This window comes from Megalopta genalis, chromosome 7 (assembly GCF_051020955.1).
Source record: "Megalopta genalis isolate 19385.01 chromosome 7, iyMegGena1_principal, whole genome shotgun sequence".
NCBI lineage: Eukaryota > Metazoa > Arthropoda > Insecta > Hymenoptera > Halictidae > Megalopta > Megalopta genalis.
The window spans coordinates 1,561,013-1,577,678 of record NC_135019.1 but is presented as its reverse complement, the minus strand read 5'-3'; the positions used below and the strand labels follow the sequence as shown (position 1 = coordinate 1,577,678).

The 16,666-nt window shown below is 36.5% G+C and overlaps 1 protein-coding gene and 1 long non-coding RNA gene across 2 annotated transcripts; one reads left to right on the top strand and one right to left on the bottom strand.

Annotated features, from left to right (window-relative positions):
- Positions 1-1,486: 1,486 nt before the first annotated feature.
- Positions 1,487-14,837, top strand: LOC117218573 (uncharacterized). Its single transcript, XM_033467075.2, has 12 exons — positions 1,487-1,644; positions 5,201-5,368; positions 6,587-6,730; positions 6,800-6,940; positions 7,541-7,690; positions 7,763-7,894; positions 8,574-8,696; positions 9,343-9,630; positions 10,068-10,187; positions 10,814-10,963; positions 12,568-12,726; positions 14,479-14,837. The coding sequence occupies exons 1-12, from the start codon at positions 1,527-1,529 to the stop codon at positions 14,571-14,573; spliced, it is 1,788 nt and encodes a 595-aa protein (XP_033322966.2). The 5' UTR covers positions 1,487-1,526; the 3' UTR covers positions 14,574-14,837.
- Positions 11,532-11,880, bottom strand: LOC143259864 (uncharacterized). Its single transcript, XR_013033880.1, has 2 exons — positions 11,615-11,880; positions 11,532-11,581 (listed from the first exon to the last, which is right to left on the bottom strand). It is a non-coding gene; the product is annotated as an uncharacterized LOC143259864 (long non-coding RNA).
- Positions 14,838-16,666: the final 1,829 nt, after the last annotated feature.

The following is a 16,666-nucleotide window of genomic DNA, read 5'->3' as shown; positions in this document are numbered from 1 at the left end:
GACATGCACACGCTTCGATATTTGGTTCAGCCAGCAAAATGAAGACCGAATTCGTTCAATTCTCGTGACAATTTTTATTACAATATAACCTCGACTTAAGAAACTTACTGATTTATTTTCTGTTAAATCGTCTCGATTATTCCGACGGATTTGTTACGAAATGCGCGAAATGCGTTCATTTTCGTCGCCACGGTCATTCCGTCGCTCAGATTGTATACAAAAATGGACAATTTGCGAAGAAGAGATACGATTATTCGAGCCTTGTACTTCGTTTTTATACTTGTTGACAATCGGTAACCACAAAAACGAGCCACGAGGCTCGAATAATCGTATCTTCTCTTACCAAATCGTCCAATTTTGTGCACAATCCGAGCGTCAATTAGGAAGAATTTACCGTATTATTTTCATAATATTCATATCGCCCGATTTTATTATCTCTTTCCTTCCCGTTAAATCGATAGCGAACGTTCTCTAATATTCGACAATATTATACAATTCTAATGATCAAGCCTCGGGGCTCATTCTTATAGTCGCCAATAGCAAACAATTATAAAAACGAGGTGCAAGGCTCGGATAATCTTCTCCCAAATGGTCTATTTTTTTTGTACAAGCTGAGCGTGAATTAGGAAGAATAATCAGGGGTAATAATAATTAGGGCACAATAATTAGGACTCGGAATAATTAGGGCTCGTTTTTGTACTTGACAATCGGTAACTCGTATAATAATAAATAATAATAAAAGTAATAAATATAGTAACAATCGAATCTTCTCTTCCCAAATTGTCCAATTTTGTGTACAATTTGAGCATCAATTAGGCAAAATTTACTATAATCCGGTTCAAATATGCGAAATGTCCGATTTTCGGCAGTCGATTGAAATTAACATTTGAACGATCGCTCGCGAGATTTCTCGTGTTTCAATGCTGAGATATAAAAGACCGGCAACGAGATTTCTCGTCTTTTTATCTCTTTTCTCTGAAAATTATCCGTTCTAATAGTTGTTGCCAAGTATTGCAAAATATTCGAACGAATTGTTGCTGCATTTAGTTCGTAAAATAACCGTGAGCTTGCTAGACACTGTTTAATATTCTCAGAATAATTTTAGTTTCAATTGAAATAATACGCGGTTATTTAAGCGTTGACGTAACCGTTCAAGTATCGAATGTTGCATGCTTGACATCACGATTCCATTCGTGCAAAGATTCGGTGGCGTGCTGTCAAGTAATTCTTTTTCCCAAATTGTCGATTTTTGCTTAGAAGCCGAACAAAAATTATGGAGAGTTTACTATAAATATTTCGCGATAGTTTTACCGATCTGATTGTCTTATCCGGTGTCGAAGGAACGCGATCCGACTGAAATAGTGCATACAGATCACGATCTAACAATAGTACGATATTAGTTCAGCGAATAACGAACGATTCCATCGAATTTCTCGGGTCCGATAAATGGACACGTCTATTGATAGCGTTGCAGGTGTTCCTTTTCTATCAGATACGGCACACGGCCGATTTGATAAAACTCATGGATGAAGTTCACATCAGATGTTTGCGCGTTCTCATCGGAGACAGCGGCGACGATTATGTTAGACTTTCGGAGCATCGTATTCTGTTTGTTGCTGGCCCTGATCTGTCCTTTCTACGCAGGTAAGCGCGTTGTTTCGCTTGATAATTTAACCCTTTGCACTCGAAACTATTTTAGCTGTAAATATAAGATCATTTTTCACTTATAGTATTTTTTATTTTATACGATAAAATGCATTTCATGCATGAGAAATTGATTCTTGGGACTTCTCACACAACAGTTACATTCTTAACAATTTTTTGAATCGATACTTTGTTAATATAAAAATCATCTTAAAACGCGATATAACAAACGCTCGTATGGCGGCATTGGTCCGTTAAGGGTTAACCCTTTGCACCCGAGTGGTGACTCAGATTCACCACTAACATTTGTTATATCGCGTTTTAAGATGATTTTTATATTAACAAAGTTTCGATTTAAAAAATTGCTCTTACTTACTCGGTCTAATGCCGCGCATATGGTGGCAAGAACCGATTTATTATTTTTATTGCTGTGATTGTTGTTATATGTAATGCTTTAACCCTTTGCACTCGAGTGGTGACTCTGAGACACCATTAAAATTTATGATGTCACGTTTTTAAATCATTTTTACGTTAGCAAAGTTTAGATTTAAAAAGCATAGTTAACAGCGTAACCGTTGTGTGAGTCACAAGAGTCGATTTCATATGCACAAGATGCACTTTCTCACGTGACATAAAAATACTGTAAGTCAGAAAAATTATTTTAGATTTACGGTTGAAATAGCTTCGAGTGCAAACGGTTAAATAGTAACTACTAGTGATGCGTTAAATATTGTGCTATGTCATTTTTGTGAATCAGGTTTCTGCTTGTTATCTATGCTCCGTTATCTTTTACCGTTTTTTATGTAAGCGTACTTTTGTGTTATTCGCATGCAAATTTTCAGACTTGTTTTAATTTGAAAAATAGCTTGCACCTGGTGGTTCAAGTAAACTTGAAATACTTCCGGACCGTTAAGGGTTAACATCGACCGATGCAACGCTACAAAATACAGGGTGTCCCAAAAATGTCTCGCAATCCGGAAATGGCGGGTTCCTCGGATCATTCGAAGCAACTTCTTCCTTTACAAAAATTTTCTCCAAGGCACCGTTAACGAATTATCAACGAAAAACAGTGACCAATAAGAATCGAGTACGGCTGACGCGAGGCGGCCCAGCCAACCAGCGCGCGAAGCCCAGTTCCGCTCATTGGCTCGGTCGCCTCGCGTCAGCCGAGCTCGCCTCTCATTGGTCACTGTTTTTCGTTAATAACTCGTTAACGGTGCCTCGGAGAACATTTTTGTAAAGGAAAAAGTTGCTTCGAATGACCCGAGGAACCCGCCACTTTCGGATTGCGAGACATTTTTGGGACACCCTGTATTTGATCGCTTATCACGCATCGCTGCGATACGTAAATGAACGCATCTTAGATCGGCATAATGCAACAGTCGTTCGAATGATCGCGTTACGCAGAAGTTGGCATATTCCCAAGAAACGACGCGTTCCGTTACTGAAAAACATTACCTAATCGAGGAGACTGGCGGCCTGTAATCAAACTTGTTCGCGTGTTGAATAAATATTGAACGTCTTCGGACGGTCGTCCGTTTCTTTTTTCAGTGAAACATTAGATAAGCATTATCTTTGTTCCGGCGAAAGTACAAGATGAAAAATTGACTAACGAAAGCGATTGGATTTTATCCAGTTGAAAAGATCGCGGGGAAAACAGAATTGCTCCCACGATCGACGTTGTTGGCATCAACGTTGAATTATAAATTGTCTAAACTAAGGTCACATGGCTGCCTGGTGTAACAATTTTTGCGCAACGTCGGAGCTCGATTATCTAAAATCGTTTATCCGTGCGTCGTTTAATCCGGCGTCAGATTATGGAAACAATGATATCTTGCTATTTGATCTGCCGGAACGGTCTGCTCGGAATAAAAGAAATTCTTGATTCGAGAGAGATCATGTTTATCGCCCCGTTGCACTCGTACAATGTATAATATGATAATTGTGATGAAACGATATAGTAAGCATTTTATGTCTACTTTTCGTCATTTCGAGGTTATTTTATAGAAATACAAAGACAAGATGTGATACATTGAATGATAATACTTTTCGTCATTTCGAGGTTATTTTATAGAAATTCAAAGGCAAGATGTGATACATTGAATAATAAATTTAGGGTAGTACGAGGCGAACATTTTTTATTGTTCCGATTCATTTAAAAGGTTTAAATTACAATAATGTGTCAAAGGAACGTTAACACCTTGCCGTAATTTGACGAGTGTGACACGTGACGGAGATTTCTAGCAATAATCTGTCAAGTACGAATGCTATTCCGTCCTTTTTGGTCTAAATTTAATTTAGAATTTCTTGTTATCATTATTTAAGCATTTATAATACGTAAGTAAATGTAGTCGCACAATAAATATAAATTTATATATATATATATATATATATATATATATATATATATATTTATTATTATTAATAATATAATAATTATATTATTATAATATATAATATTATAATATTATATTATTATTATATTAATATTACTATGAAGAAACTGATACGGCAATGGGCTAAATAAAAATGAAAAATAAAATATAAATAAAAGTGTGTAGCGAATGGAAATGGTGGAGGAGAAATGTGAGTGGAGATTTTAACGCGCGAGTGGAAACGCTAGTATACAAACGGGGGATGAAATAAGAGGGTTGGTTCATACGATTGTAAAGAAACAAGGTAAAAGAATATAAAATCGATAAGAGAGAGAGAGAGAGAGAGAGAGAGAGAGAGAGAGAAATGTAAGGAGAAAAAAGGTTCAGAAAAGACCTTTGTAAAAGCAGAAAGAAGTTTTCAGTGTCGAACGAGAATAACACCATTTCTATTGCTATAGTTATCTCACTCGCGATCATGGTTAAATCGCGTAAATGATTTTCCATCAAAATTCGGTGCCACACGCGATAATCATATTCATTGTCGACCATGATTTATCTCGTGGTAGACGCCCTGTTAAAGGTTCGTTACTAAGGAAGAAATGGTTTATTTATTATTTTATATTTATTAGTAATTATCATTTATTATTATTTATTTACTTAAAAGAAAGGAAACGTTGGAACGTCTAGAACAGATTTCTTCAAAATAAGCTTGGAAGTCGATGCGTTAAGAACAAAAATTGAAAGACACGGTATAGTCTATTTGGAAGATTGTTTATTGTTACTATTAATGCTTGAGCAGACCTTCGACTCAATTTATACAGAAATTTATAAATATTTATTTTCCAATTTTAATGTATACTTGACTGCATGCTCAAATTGGCTGATAGAAATGAATTTAATTTTATAGAAACGGAAATTATTATTTTTGTTCTATATATATCTTATTTTATATATTTATTTTATATATTTAAATATATATTTTTTTATTTTATAAAAACGTAGTAAACGTATTAAAAATATCATCAAAGACATACATCGATGCAATTTAAATGATCGTAAAGAAACTTCATTTACGGTCCAGACGGTCGACTCGATGATTTAAAGAGTCATTGTCCGGATAACGGTCTTGCTAGTAACATAACATAACATAATTTATGACCGGTGATTAACGTTGATTTCAGGACGGACGGCTGGTATCAATTCGGGAAATGATGCTGGAAGTGGTTCTATCGAGCAGAAGTGCAGCAAGGATGCGGATTGCAAAATACCGAACACCCATTGTTTAGACTCCGTATGTCAATGTGCTAATGGTTACGTCATCAATGGAAGCTTGACTGCGTGTGTTCCAAGTACGTTACACGAAGTGGACAATCATGATTCAGATATTAGATTCTAGGTCAGGTTCTCCAAAATCTGACATTCTTTACTGCTACAGAATTGGCGATATTTAAGTGCATCATTAATCCTACTTTCTAATCGTTCGATTTAATTTTAGGAGTTACAGTAATGTCTGCCTAACTGACGCTTAGATTGTGCGCAAAAATGGACAATTTGGGAAGAGGAGACACGATTTTTCGAGTAGTCTTGAGGCACATTTATATAGTTACCGATTGTCAACAATTATAAAAACGAGCTGCAAGGCTCAAATAATCGCATCTCCTCTTCCCAAATTGTCCATTTTTATGGACAATCTGAGCGTCAATTAGAGAGACATTACTCTACTTCTTATGCACGCGTTGATCTCCATTTTCTCTCTAATCGTCGATGTTGAGTTATTTTGAACGTGTAGTCAACAATTTTTAAAAATTGATTTGAATTAAAAATATTATTAATTAAAAATATTATCGAGGAATGATGGTTTGGTAAACGACGATTAATCCAGAATTATTTTTACCCGACCGAAAATATTCTTTACGCAAAAATCTCATGAAAAATTTGAACACACAATTTCTCTTGATTGTATACAGGGTGTCCCAAAAATGTCTCGCAATCTAGAAATGGTGGATTCCTGAGGTTATTCTAAGCAACTTTTTCCTTAGCGAAAATGCAATCCGCGGCTTCGTTTACGAGTTATTAACGAAAAACAGTGACCAATCAGAGGCGAGCTTGGCTGCCGCGAGGAGGCCGAGCCAATGGGAGGAACTGGGCGTCGGCTGAACCGCCTCGTGCCAGCCGAGCACGCTTCTCATTGGTCGCCGTTTTTCTTTAATAACTCGTAAACGAAGCCTCGGATTGCATTTTCGCAGAGGAAAAAGTTGCTTCGAATCACCTCTGGAACCTGTCATTTCCGGATTGTGAGACATTTTCGGGACGCCCTGTATTATAAAGAATAAGTAGCTAGAATATAAGTATAAGAATAAGTAAAATCTAATATAAGAATAAGTAGCTAAGAATATACGCCTATAAAAATATTAATAGCTGGTTCAAAATGACCATAGAAATGTTTACAATAAAACAATGGAGAGAACATATTTAGCTAAATATAAGTTTAACAAAATAATAAATCACACAAACAATATAAATAGAATGCAGTCGAATGATGGAACCCATTGTTATATTATTAACAGTCGCAACTGGATACGGTGATCACTGCGCCGAGGCGATAGAATGCTCGAAACGTTTATACAGTGGCGCAGCGTGCTTGAACAATGCTTGCGAATGCGTCGCCGATGGTTACTATTACTTCAATGGAAGATGCAATGCATATTCAGGTAATTCGTGCGATTTATTCGGTTCGAACGATACCCGCGCGGTTCGATTAAATTAATGTAATCCTGCAGGGCTGTTCGACAAGTGCAACAGCGACGTCGATTGTTACGTGCATGCCGAATACGGAGCAGCGTACTGCGATAAGGGAAAATGCAGCTGCAGTCCGGGATATTATCAACGCGAGTATAGATCGTGTCGTCCGGAAGCAAAAAGTAAGAACTGTTTTCACCTGTGATTCGCCTAAACTACTCGTTGCTCCATAATTCATTTGTACAATTCATTTCAGTGAAACAAAAGGAACAGTTGTTATTACGGATATACATATTTTTATTGAAAAAATTAAGAAATCGTTTCACAGCCAAGGTTACAGAAGCGCGATCGCTGTACAATTTGCGCCTATGGCAACGTCAGATTTGAGTGAGAAATTAACTTAAGCGAGAAAAAGATCGCTTATTATTACGGATAAATATTTATTGCAAAAATTGAGAAATTGTTTCACAGTCAAGGTTACAGAATCGCGATCGCTGTGCAATTTGCGCCTATGGCAACGTTAGATTTCAGCGAGGAATTGATTTAAATGAGAAAAAGATCGCTTATTATTACGGATATATTTTTATTGCAAAAATTGAGAAATCGTTTCACAGTCAAGGTTACAGAAGCGCGACCGCTGTACAATTTCCGCCTATGTCAACGTCAGATTTACGTCAGATGTCATCGAATAATTTATGGTCGAATGTCGCGTATATATATGTTGCAGAAATAAATTACTATTAATTCGTGAGATTTGATTATCACCGCTTTCAATTCCACAGAAGTTGGCGATGCTTGTACGATAAAGAACGACTGCAGATTCGATGAAAACGCGGATTGCGATAGCGATAACAAGTGCACCGAAGCGGAGTTTAACGCTATAACCGAATCAATGTTTAGCGTTTACAAAGAAGAAAATTCCAACGATACAGGTTTGTAATACGTTCATTGTTCGACTTCAGGCTTACGTAACGAACCGTTGCAAGTCCGTGCTTTTTTTATAGTATCCGACTTCGGTAACTGTACAACGGACGGAGATTGTAAACTCGTCAACAATACGGACTGCAGCGCTCTAGGGAAATGCATCTGCAAAACAGGATATTTTTATCCAGGCAAAAACAAAACTTGTGTCCTTGGTAAGTTGAACGGCTGAGTAATTAGTTTAGCAATCATAATTCGATATCGAATTAGTTTGGTTATCGAATTACGGTTCGACGATTCAATTATGGTTCGACGATTCAATTATGGTTTGGCGATTCAATTATGATTCGACGATTCAATTATGGTTCAGTGATTTAATTATGGTTCGACGATTCAATTATGGTTCAGTGATTTAATTATGATTCGACGATTCAATTACGTTCGGCGATTCAATTATGGTTCGGCGATTAAATTACGGTTCGACGATTCAATTATGGTTCGGCGATTTAATTATGGTTCAGTGATTTAAATATGGTTCAACGATTAAATTACGGTTCGGCGATTCAATTATGGTTCGGCGATTCAATTATGGTTCGGCGATTAAATTATGGTTCGACAATTAAGTTACGGTTCGGCGATTCAATTTTGGTTCGACGATTCAATTATGGTTCGACGATTCAATTATGATTCGACGATTCAATTATGGTTCGACGATTCAGTTATAGTTCAGCGATTAAATTATGGTTCGTCGATTAATTTACAGCTTAGTAATTTAATTATTCTTACCGCGAGGAGTCTTCTCGACAATATTTCGCCTTTCGTATAATTTTTGAAAAAAAGAGAAGACTTCAACGGAAACGTGACAATGAAATATAAATGAATATATTTTTCTAGAACTCGGAGAACCCTGTAACATAACCGACAAGGCCGCCATCGACTATTCAGAATGTAAAAATGGAAAATGGAATTGCGCACCAGGACGAGTCCCTGCTTTGGACAATCGTAAATGTCTAAAAGGTATGCCACTTATCGCCCGACGGCAAACCTGCTCGCAAAATGAAAATTTATGGTAACGACCATTGGGCAAAGACTCTCTGATAACCTAAAAATGATCTAACAATCTTCGTCGACGTTTCTCTTCTCTTCCGACGTTTCCATCGTTTTGTGTAACATTTGTTCTGTCGCAAATACGTGAAGCCCACAGTAGTCTACTTATACGGGATCTCCCAAAAATGTCACGCAATCTGGAAACGGGTGGTTCCTGAGGTAATTTGAAGTAACTTTTTCCTTAGCAAAAATTCAATCCGCGGCTTCGATTACGAGTTATTAACGAAAAACGCTGACCAATCAGAGGCGAGATATGCTGGCGCGTGGCAGCCGAGCCAACGAGCGCGCGGAGCCCAATTCCGCCGATTGGCTCGGCCGCCTAGCGCGCTAGGCAAGCTCACCTCTCATTGGTAACTGTTTTTCGTTAATAACTCGTTAACGGTGCCTCGGAGAAAATTTTTGCAAAGGAAGAAGTTGCTTCAAATGGCCTGAGGAACCCGCCACTTTCGAATTATGAGACATTTTTGGGACATCCTGTACATGTTATAAGTACATATGCTGTGTTATGTTGTAATCTCAATTGTTCCGTTGTAACGAATAATTTCTTGTACCGTAGCTGCGAAACGGTTCGACTGGAGCTGCCAGTACAACGCGCAGTGCTGGACTTTTGGGCCGGACGGTATCTGCGTAGAGGGGAAATGTGTATGCAACGAGAGATCGCACTTCGTCGAGTCCGAATTGTTTTGCTGGTCGACGAAAGGACTCGGCGAACAATGTCAAAAAGACCACGACTGTCGCATGAAAGGTACAGGGGAAGTGCTGGCTTGCGAAAAAAACGTTTGTGTCTGTCCAAGTGGTACCCATCTCAATGCAGACAATACTACATGCTTGGAGAATTACATAGGTAAAATAATGCGATCCTGTGAGGGGAATTTTATATATTTTATTATATGTTATTATATTTTATAATAATATTTCTATTGTATATCTTTATATTATATTATATAAAATATTTTAGAATATATTATTATATTTTATAACAATATTTGTATTGTATATTGTTATATTATATTATATAAAATATTTTAGAATATATTATTATATTTTATAATAATATTTCTATTGTATATTGTTATATTATTTTATATAAAATATTTGAGAATATATTATTATATTTTATAATAACATTTCTATTGTATATTGTTATATTATTTTATATAAAATATTTGAGAATATATTATTATATTTTAATATTATATTTTTTTAATATATTATTATATATTATATTTTATTATATGTATATATGTTTATTATATATTGATGTTTTGTTTAACATCCAAGGTATTGGCTCTGATTGCGCCAACGACACGGAATGCCAACCGAAAAATTCGATTTGCCGAGAAAAGCTTTGCGCTTGCAAAGAAGGTTATGTGTCAGACTCGTTTAAATCTTGCATAGCAGGTAAGCACGTGTAATTAGAATAAATTGAACATAATCTGTTTTCCGTTTTTATTTCTTACATTGTCGAGACAGAATGTTTAATAATCTACATTCGTTGAGTTCGCATTCTCCATTATCGTCGAACTTCACAGCCACTGTTCTATCTAATCAGTCTTGTTATTAATGTAAAATATTTATTTAATAATATAGCAATAATATAGCAGTGACAAGAATAGTTTCCGACTCGAATGCTAACAATCAGAAATTCATCATATTTCAAATGCAAATAATTGCACGGTACAAATAAAAAATATATATATAATATGTTATAAAAACACATAATAACTTTCAATTATATTTGTTCCTTTTAACAACGAAATGTTCTGTTTCATCGTAATGTGACAAAGAAAAAGTAGCTTTTCCAGGATGACAATCGTCGACGCTTTCTGCTTTCTATTTGTCCTTAATAAATAAAATATTTCTATATTTCTATATTTGTCTTATAAATATTTGTTTAAATATTTGTTCCAAATATTTCTATATTTGTCCTTAATAAATAATAAAAATCGATGCAAAACGATTAGAGAAAAGATTGTAATGAAATGAAATCCAGCTTACATAATGCAGTATGCATTCTCGTTTACCAGTTGCACCCTTTGGATCGCCTTGTGACCTGGACATTCAGTGTTCCACCGTGGTGCCAAATGCAACTTGTATAAGTCTGACAGACACAGATAAAATATGCGGCTGCGGCGACGATCGGAATTACAAATTTGATAGATGCAACGTGAAAAAAGGTAAATATACTTTCGTATCCTCGTTTATAACAGTTTATTCAATTTCGTGATTTGGTAACAATTACGGTATCCACTTTTTATCGCGAGCATTATAACGAATTGTGAGGAAGATAATGTCGCATTGAATTATTGCTTCAATGGAACCACGTCGAACGTTGTTTTTAAATAAAATCATGTCACATGTTGTTCTTAAATACCGTCACATTGCAAGAACTTCAAACAAAAGCTTAAAACGATAAAATATATACAAATTCGTCTTTGAATATCTTTGTAAGAAATACTCCTCCGAACATAGTATTCTATGTGGACTGCAGATTTCATGCATTTTTGGCACAAATGTCTAGATAAAATCTCAGAACATTTTTATTATTATTATTTTATATTATATATAAGTTACTATAATTATTAACCCTTAGCAGACAATGTCATTTTAACTTTAAATCCGAAATAGTTGTTCCGACTTACAGTATTTCCATTTTGTAACGATTTATAGTGCATTTCATGCACACGAAATCTTACAACTCGTGCAACAGTTACAGGCTTAACAATTTGTCAAATAATTAAAGGGTTAAATGCAGTCACACACCACTTTATATATACACATAACCTTGACATAACCTTGACATAACCTTGACATAACCTTGACATAACTTTGTTAATATAAAAATTATCTTAAAACGCGATATAAAAGATCTTAGTGGTGCCTCTGAGCCGCCACTCGAGTGCAAAGGGTTAGATGCAGTCACACACCACTTTCTTATTAATTTCAATGAATTTTTCAGCGACCACTTGTTTTCGCAGGTGTTTTTAATCAAAACGGCAGATTTCTGGGAGTGCACGGTATTGTGCCAAGTGTATCCGAGATCGGGCGATTAATTAATATTCGTTTCGCTAATTAGTATCGAGATTAGTGCCCATTATTTTATTATATTATTATTATTATATATTGGGTTGGCAACTAAGTGATTGCCGATTTCAGTTATAGATGTCTCTCACTCCCATCTTTATGATATCCGTAAATGTTATATTATAAAATTATTATTATTATTATTATGTTATTTTTTATTATCCGTGAATGTTGGCAACTGGACAAATTGAATGCAGCAGTCAAGGAAAAGCGAGCAGAATTGGTCAATCGTAAAGGTGTCATTTTCCAGCAGGACAATGCTAGGCCGCACACGTCTTTGTCCACTCGGCAAAAATTGATGGATATTGGTTGGGAATCGATGTTACACCCACCATATAGCCCTGATCTCGCGCCATCGGATTACCACTTATTTCGATCCCTGGACAACTCCCTTCGTGGTAAAACTTTTAACGACGATGACGCTGTAAAATCTCACTTAACTCAGTTTTTGGCCGAAAAGGATCAGGCTTTCTACGAGCGTGGAATTTTCAAGTTGTCAGAGAGATAGCAAAAGGTCATCGAACAAAATGGGAAATACATTATAGATTAAACTTCGTTCCAAGTAAAAAAAAATTTTTTATTTCATTGAACAAATCGGCAATTACTTAGTTGCCAACCCAATATTATATTATTATTAGCGTCGAGATTAGTGTCGAGATACTATTTTTCAATGACCACCGTGATTCGTTTGTTACAGTTCTCGGCGACAGCTGCACAAATCTCGGGGATTGCTATCTGAGTTCGAACGACTATCGGGTAACGTGCAGGAACGGCCGTTGCGCATGCGACTGGGCTTACATTCGAGAAAATGACACTACGTGCGCGCCACGTACGAATGCTCGATATCAGAATAACGGTAAGCACGTAACCTTGACTCGTGACCGATCGAAAAGGTCCCCCTTGCATTTGATTCCCGACGATGGAATGGAGAGGGGAACGGGGGTCGAAACTTTAACGAGTAGTTTTTTGAGTCGCGCATGGAACAAGTTTTATGCGGCCGGGTATGTAATGTGCTCGCAATTACGTTCCGACCAGTCGCATGCCGTCTCGGCCCGAAGTTGCGTTGCAATTTCTCCGATCCTAGACGCTGATAACACCTACGACATACCTGCAAGGCGACGCGGCACATCGGGAACGTGCATTTCCTCGGAACACGAGGCGGCCGAATAAAGATGTCCCTGGGAAGCGTAACCCCTTGGCACCGAAGTGCTGGCACTAAAAACACTTGTCTGAAACGTCTTGCTAATTACCGGACTGCGGACTTTTATGGAAAATAACAATTGCGCTCTGCGCTCGTTAAGCGATACGGGAGAGACACTTTTATTTTATTTCTAAATCGTTTTATCGAGTTGAATGTGATTCGAGAGCGGCTTTAAATTTCGTTTTCTTTTTTATTAGATACTTTTATTTTATTTCTAAATCGTTTTATCAAGTTGAATATGATTCGAGAGCGGCTTTAAATTTCGTTTTCCTTTTTATTAGATACTTTTATTTTATTTCTAAATCGTTTTATCGAGTTGAATATGATTCGAGAGCGGCTTTAAATTTCGTTTTCCTTTTTATTAGATACTTTTATTTTATTTCTAAATCGTTTTATCCAGTTGAATATAATTCGAGAGCTTTAAATTTCTTCTTTTTTTTTCAACTGAAATGTTTTTACTGTTTTGCGTTAGATCAACGGTGAATTCTGCCTAATCGACCCTCGGCTTGTACACAAAATTGGGCAATTTGGGAAGAGGAGATACGATCAATTACTGCTATTTTTATTACTTTTGTTACTAGTTATTATTATACGGCAGTATACAGGGTGTCCCAAAATTATGGCTCTTCCAGGAAATGAGAGGTTCCTGAGGTTATTTCAAGTAACTTTGTTCTCAGCGAAAATGCAATCCGCGGCGCGGTTTACGAGTTATTAACGAAAAACAATGACCAATGGGAGGCGAGTTTGGCTGGCGCGCGACGGCCGAGCCAACGAGCGCACGGTACTCTGTTCCGTTTATTGGTTTGGTTCGCCGAGCGAACTCGCCTCCCATTGGTCACTGTTTTTCGTTAATAACTCGTTAACGATGCCTCGGAGAAAATTTTTGTAAAGACAAAAGTTGCTTCAAATCCCCTCAAGAATCCCTCGTTTCTCAGACATACTATAATTTTGGGACACCCCAAAATATTACTACTTATAATATAAGTATAATATACTTATTATATTATATACGGGAGTATAACAATAATATGCTTATTATTATCAATTTGGCAGAATTTACTGTACTCGGATTTGTCATAAATATCTAAAATCCGCAGTCTGGTTATCATTGGTATTCGTATATGTACAGTGGGCCACAAAAGTGTTCGTACACATTCTCGAACGTAATAACTTTTTTAAAACTCAACTAAGCGACTCGTATTTCTTTTAGATGACAGAAGGACTAGTCTACCAGACGATGACTAAAATAATACCTTCTTTCAATTTTGCTATTACCTGGGACGACAAAAAGAGATGAGAAACTCTAGTTTTTGAACTCTTTTTTTAGTCAATCTACACAGCGTGTAATTTATAGAAAAATCGTGTTAACCGTTTCCGTTAAATCGAATATATCATTCTCTTTTTCAGGGAACAGTGCCAACAGCATTTCTGGAGGATTATTATCGATACTGATGACGACACTACTATCGATAAGTTATCATAGTTCGATCAAACGTTATTAAAAGCTAAATACAATGTAAACGTAATTATAGATATAAAACGCGATTATTATCTACTTCTCGTTCGACATTAAAAACGCAACATTACATAATTTGGTCGGATAGTTCGAACAATTATCTACGATATTTATAAAAAAAGAACATGACAAACCGTGGTGCTCTACATGTCAAAGAATTAAGTATTACTTGATCTCACGTAGAAAAAGTTTTTCGCACGAAACGTGAACTACTTTCTTATCGAATGCAATAAAAACGTTGTGATAATGCTATTGTCGTTATTATTCCATGGAAATTTACTTATTTTCGGCAAATAATGGTCGCGCATCGGAGCGAGATACTAATTTCGGCGAATTTGATTTCGCACGACGACATTCTCGCTTTATCGGGCGATCAAACCGATATCTTTATCTCAGATAGCCCTGCCGTCTGCATCGATACGAAATCAATTCTATCAAAAGGGAGTGTAGAGCAGAGAATTTCTGTATCCTAATTAATTAAATTCTCCGTGATACAGTTATCGAATCGAACGATCGGTCGAGTTTATTATTCAAATTGCTGAATGACTTGGTGAAAAACTGTTCCGCGTTCTTATGTGGGACGTTCGATAAGAAAAGAACATGGTTGCCGTGTGCTGCTATAGCGGCCGTGACTCATAAAAGCAGCACAGACTTTTCGAATTTCTCAAGGAAAATCTGGAAGAGTGTTCCTCGAATCCCTGAAAATAAAAATTCGACAACTTTTTGTCCTCACTTGTCAATTTTCTTGCGCCCAGATCGCGCACAAAAATGGACAATTTGGGACGGAGAGATTATTCGAGTTCTAATTATTCTGAGTCCTAATTATTATTAGCCCGACTTATTCTGGGCCCTAATTATTCTGAGCCCTAATTATTATTAGCCCGACTTATTCTGGGCCCTAATTATTCTTAGTCCTAATTATTCTGAGCCCTAATTATTATTAGCCCGACTTATTCTGAGCCCTAATTATTCTTAGCCCTACGTATTCTGAGCCCTAATTATTCTTAGCTCTACTTATTCTGAGCCCTAATTATTATTAGCTCAACTTATTCTGAACCCTAATTATTCTAAGTCCTAATTACTCTAAGCCCTAATTATTGAGCCCTACTTAATCTGAGCCCTAATTATTATTAGCTCAACTTATTCTGAGCCCTAATTATTCTAAGTCCTAACTACTCTAAGCCCTAATTATTGAGCCCTACTTAATCTGAGCCCTAATTATTCTTAGCCCTAATTATTATTAGCTCAACTTATTCTGAGCCCTAATTATTCTGAGCCCTAATTATTCTAAGACCTAATAATTGAGCCCTTCTTAATTTGAGCCCTAATTATTGAGCCCTACTTAATCTGAGCCCTAATTATTCTAAGTTCTAATTATTGAGCTCCAAGTATCATTAGTCCTGATTATTCTCCCTAATCGACGCTCCCATTGTAGACAAAAATGAACAATTTGTGAAGAGGAGACTCGATTATTCCTGCCTTGCGTCTCGTTTTTATAATTATTGACAATCTGAGACTATAAAAATAAGCCGCGAGGCTCGAATAATAGTATTTTCTCTTCGCAAATTGTCCATTTTTGTGCACAATCTGAACGTCGATTAGGGCGAATTTACTGTACGTGTTAAGTGATTATTATAGTTTCGGGAACGGCGTACTCAAAAAGCCAATAGTTGATTACAATTTAAAAGGGGTGGCACGCGATCATAAGATCAACTATACATAGTGCCGCAGGCCTTAAGACTATTTTCATCAGTAGGTCGACGCTCCTGAGCCGAGCCTTCGATGACGTTCCAATTCGAATGCGTCACGATACAATGACGTCACATGCAGGAGGTCAAGGTGTGCGGATTAAACACACAGATTCACTCGCTCCGTTAACCGCTCATGTAGCCCTGGGCATTCATGACAGCAATATACAGGGTGTTCTGCGACGTTGTTAACTTCCAAGATAGTGTTAGCTTTTTTTTTAGCTTCTAATACTTTAGATAGCATTAGGTGCTGTTAGAGTCTCGTCGATCGAGTTCCATTAAATATCGCTTATTCAATTATTATTATTATTATAAATTATTATAAATTATT